The sequence below is a fragment of the Morone saxatilis genome, unplaced genomic scaffold, assembly GCF_004916995.1.
Source record: "Morone saxatilis isolate NCDOM2014 unplaced genomic scaffold, NCSU_SB_2.0 Contig14, whole genome shotgun sequence".
NCBI classification, from domain to species: Eukaryota; Metazoa; Chordata; class Actinopteri; family Moronidae; genus Morone; species Morone saxatilis.
Window position 1 is genome coordinate 4,266,922 of NW_023339696.1, and position 4,279 is coordinate 4,271,200.

Here is a 4,279-nt window from a genome sequence, read left to right on the forward strand (position 1 = left end):
GCTACACTAAATGGAATGGAGCCTTAATTAGTATCATTGGTAACACCTGTGTTAACCCTACTATCTCATGTCAAAATGGCTGCTGTGAAAGGTTTTAGGTAAAGTGAGTGACAACCTTTGTTGAGTGTACCATGGGTGTCCAGTAGAAGAAACGTAGGAAATGCAAACCCCCTGAAAAATAAAACACAGAATGCAAAAGCACTATGTGAAAGCCTCACAGGCAGTTTTTAATTGGATTTTTAACATTAGTTTGGGCAGTTTCAACCCACTTAAACACACAATGACCTTCCCACAATGCTGTTATCCACATGTTCATGATGTTTAAATGTTACAACCCACTGAAGTATTTATTTTATTCCTACCAAAGCTAATACCTCCTTAATAATACGGACTATGGTATGGAGAGAAAATGGAATCCAAAGTTAATCTTTTTAAAAGCCGTATATGAGCTTCAGTTGAAATGCAGCGAGCTGTAAGGAAAAGCTATTCCCTTCTATTCAACTGTATTCTATTCTTCTATCTTCACTCTGCCTGGAGTACATAACTTAGTTTCGCAGCTCTTTTGTAAAGAAACTATAGTGGAGGTTCAACCAGCACAACCACCTCACTCGTCACACATGCCTAACATTTCTCCATAGTCAGTTCAGTCTGTATTGTTCCTGTGGTTAATCCCTTTCAAGCAACCCTCTCCCAAACTCTTCATCCCACTGGCACAATCACTCTTTCTGGTTTCCCTCAAAGCATTTACTAAGTCTACATGTTTCCTCAGCCTTAGCTCAGCCTCGGTTGACTCTGACTTAATGCTATGCAGGAGGAGGTAAAGATATAGTACGTACAGAAGCAACAATGTAAGGCCAAATCAACTTTAAAGGTGAAAAGAGCTGAGCATTTTTCTACTGTTTATGCTCTAGAGTAGCTAAATGCAGCAAATAACAGAAACTTTTGAGTATTTTTTGAAAACTTCTTTTTAAATAGGCCTTTGTAGTGAGGGATCATTTGTGAAAATAATTAAAGGAACTAAAGAACAAATCATCCGCATCTCATGACAGCTGACATCTCGAGTTCAGTTTTCTTGCAGCACCAGTATTCTGTCTTTAGTCTTTTCTTGTGTGAATTGGGTTTCTTCTCTCTTAGATATCTAATATTCAGCTCAAGCCGAACTTGAATACCCAAACTGGCAAACTGACCGCAGTTCATGTATAATCAACAGGATTATAAATCTTGCTACAGTTTTGGTGTGGGATGCCAAAAATGCATACAGGTAAACCAAAGAGAACCACAATTATTCAATTACACATACTACACAACAGCTTTTCCCACTTACTGAACAATGTATTTAATGAGTTTGTGTGCAACCTCCAACAAGCAGCAATGTTGCTTTGTGCTGTAGTGAGTGATGGATTTTCAAGTCATAAAATTACAACTATATCTCAGTTTTTCCACACAAGAAGCTTAACATTAAAAAAAGATAAACTACAGGCCGAGAAATGTGCAAACGACATAAATCAGTCTAGTTATGGTGTCTGCTCTTTTTCATTTCCCACATCCATCAACTGTCAGATTAACTTGTATCTGGTTGATACTGGGACAACAGTTAATATTAACTGGGCGAGTGGACACTGATCGACAGTCAGGGATCAAAGAAAATGTCGTCTTCAAGCCCAAAAAGTCTAACTTGAATTTTCTGAGTGTAAATCAGCTGTGCTGCAGCCTACAGTTTTAAATTGGTACAAGTTTGAAGTAGGCTGGTATTTGAGTCGATATCAGGATGAACTGTTGCAGGATTTGTCCCACTCCACCTGGTTTCTAACTGGAAAGCACACTCCCTTGCTGGACGCCTGCTGAGCCTCTGGATCCTCTAAAGGAAAATCCCAGCTCAAAACAGGCGTGTCACCGCCTGTGGCGTCTACTGCGGCAGGAGAGGCAGACATGTCTTGTCCTTGTAAGACAGTATTCTCACAGTGTGTCTCTCTCACATTGCTGCTGTTACAGTGTGGGCTAGGCTGCAACAGACACCCGGCTCCATTGGTCAAGTTTGAATTCTCTAAGGGAAAGAAGGTGTTTTCATTAATCCCCAGTCCAAAGCTCTCGAGCATATCCATTACTGATGGTGTGGACGGGCCACTGGGGGTCTCCTCCTCAATGAGACTCAGAGTGGGCAAGATGTCCACCAACTCTGCCATCTCCATTGGCCGGATTACGTCAGTGATGCTGGATGGAAAGTCCTGTTCCTCACTGTAGGACACCTGCGTGTCCAGAACTGTGTACTCCATTTCCAACTGTGCAACAGAAGCAGGCTGTAGTCCAGTTTCGATTAAAGCGCTTGCGCACCCCAATTCTGACTGGCCAATGCTCGTCAAGTCTACAGTTGACTGGGCGGCGATGTCTACAGGGTATCCTCCCTTTGCAACGCCCTCCGCCAAAGCCAGTGTGGCTTCTTCAGGGACGACCATGAGTCCTGCTTGAGCAGAGATCTCGGCGGTGACAACATTTGGTGGAGTCGAGCTGGTTAAACTGTCTGAAAGGAAAATGGGAGGACAAAAAAAAGTTATTAATCTTAAATCTTAATCCTTAAATCATAGAAGCATTAAAGCTGAAGCAAGTTACAGTAGCTCAGTGTTAACATGCTAAACTGCATTCTTATATACTATATACTAATATACTGTATCTCCCTGTTTTTATTATCTATGGAAAATGGGAGGTGGACAAGAATGTTAAATTAAGTTCTGCATCTTTAAAAGATAAAGTAAAATAAACATACAGTCTGGTTAAATATGTTGAAACATGGTAACTGATTCAACAGAGGTGGGACCGAGTCATTGTTTAAAGTCACAAGTAAGTCTGAAGTCCCAAGTCAAGACAGTAACAAGCTATTTTTTATAAACTGGTGCTCAGTAATGTAACATTAGTTCTTCGTGGTTCTCTCCTGAAACTTGATTGGATGCTGTTGGAGTGGTTAAAACAAAGTGGATCTGGTAAATTTTAATCAAGTCTAAGTCATGAGTCAGTCCACAATGTTGAACCCTGTCGAATTTGGTGCTACAATATAATCCGATACAGGCTCATCTGCACCCACATCATCACTGTACCTGCAATGGCTTGTCTCTGTGCTTGTATCCGATGGGGCCACGTCAGTCTGGCAGTCAGGCTCTCCTCCTCCTCTTCTCCATCAGGACGTGCGGGCGGGTCTCCTCCCATCACCAGGCCCAGAGGCACCGCACCCACCCACTGCTTGGACCGAACGCACTGCAGACAGTCCATAATCCAACGGGCGTCCCTCCACACCACATCCAGACGCTAAAGACACGGTAAAATAAAGAGAAATTGAAACTGGTAAATTAGTTAAACCAAAATCACATGAAGCCATCCCTTTGCTACACTTAATCAAATACACTGATGTGTGGATCCAAGTAAAAGCCTTTATTTCTTATTCATTTCCCACATTAAACCCATATTAATCACAGGAGAAGCCTCCTTTTGTTTCTCCTTACGTGGGAAAGCTCAGTGATGTGGTTCAGGCGCTCTCGGGCTTCCTGCACCTCCTTCGTGTCCAGCGCCTCCCGTAGTGCCTGCTGGGCCAGATGAGTGTCCAGCTCCAGCTTCACCCAGGCCTGGCAGTACTGGGCCAGGAAGTCCCGTTCATACGTCCAGAAGTGAACTGGTGATGAGGCAGAGTTACAGACGAAAGACAAATCACTACTTCAAAGCAGAGAGAAAAGGCCACAGAACTCATTAGCGCACTTCGTCATAGCTTTAACGTGGGATTTTTCAAGAAAGGTCAAACGGAAAGATGGATTTAAATTAGAGTCAAAACAAATCCTGAAGTGTGGATGAAAAGGAGGATGAAAAGACTAATTAGATAAGAAAAAAACAATAAAAGTGACTCATCTTCAAAAGCCTGGATAGAGCACTTCAGTGTGCTTCACAAATATTACACTCTCCAACCAAACTGGTAAGAGTTTAAACGCATTTCACTGCTTATTTTATGGCAGGGGTATTTAAAATTCTTTCCTTTAGGTGCTGGTCCTCCTTTAGGTCCCAAGATTCAATACACATTTATTGATTGTAATGACATGATGTATGTCACTTTGTTCTACTGTGATACTCCTGTTTTTATTGTAAGATCTCTTCCAGATATATATTAATAGTCTGCTTGGGACAATAATGTGTGTCTGATACACTCTTTACGCAGAAAAAGTATAATTTCTATATTATAATCCTGAAAAAGGCACTTTCTTCTCCTTTCTTTCATTTCCAAGTTTTGCTGCTGGACACAAGA

The 4,279-nt window shown here is 41.7% G+C and overlaps 1 protein-coding gene across 1 annotated transcript in view; it reads right to left on the reverse strand.

Annotated features, from left to right (window-relative positions):
• Positions 1-219: 219 nt before the first annotated feature.
• The window catches only part of LOC118323739 (ankyrin repeat and fibronectin type-III domain-containing protein 1-like), a 15,565-nt gene continuing 11,505 nt past the window's right edge, over positions 220-4,279 (reverse strand). The window contains exons 17-19 of the mRNA XM_035655800.1: positions 3,492-3,658; positions 3,090-3,297; positions 220-2,518 (exon numbers count right to left, since the gene is read on the reverse strand). Of these exons, the coding sequence (XP_035511693.1) occupies positions 1,764-2,518; positions 3,090-3,297; positions 3,492-3,658 (1,130 nt within the window). The 3' untranslated portion in view covers positions 220-1,763. The remainder of the gene's footprint in view (positions 2,519-3,089; positions 3,298-3,491; positions 3,659-4,279) is intronic.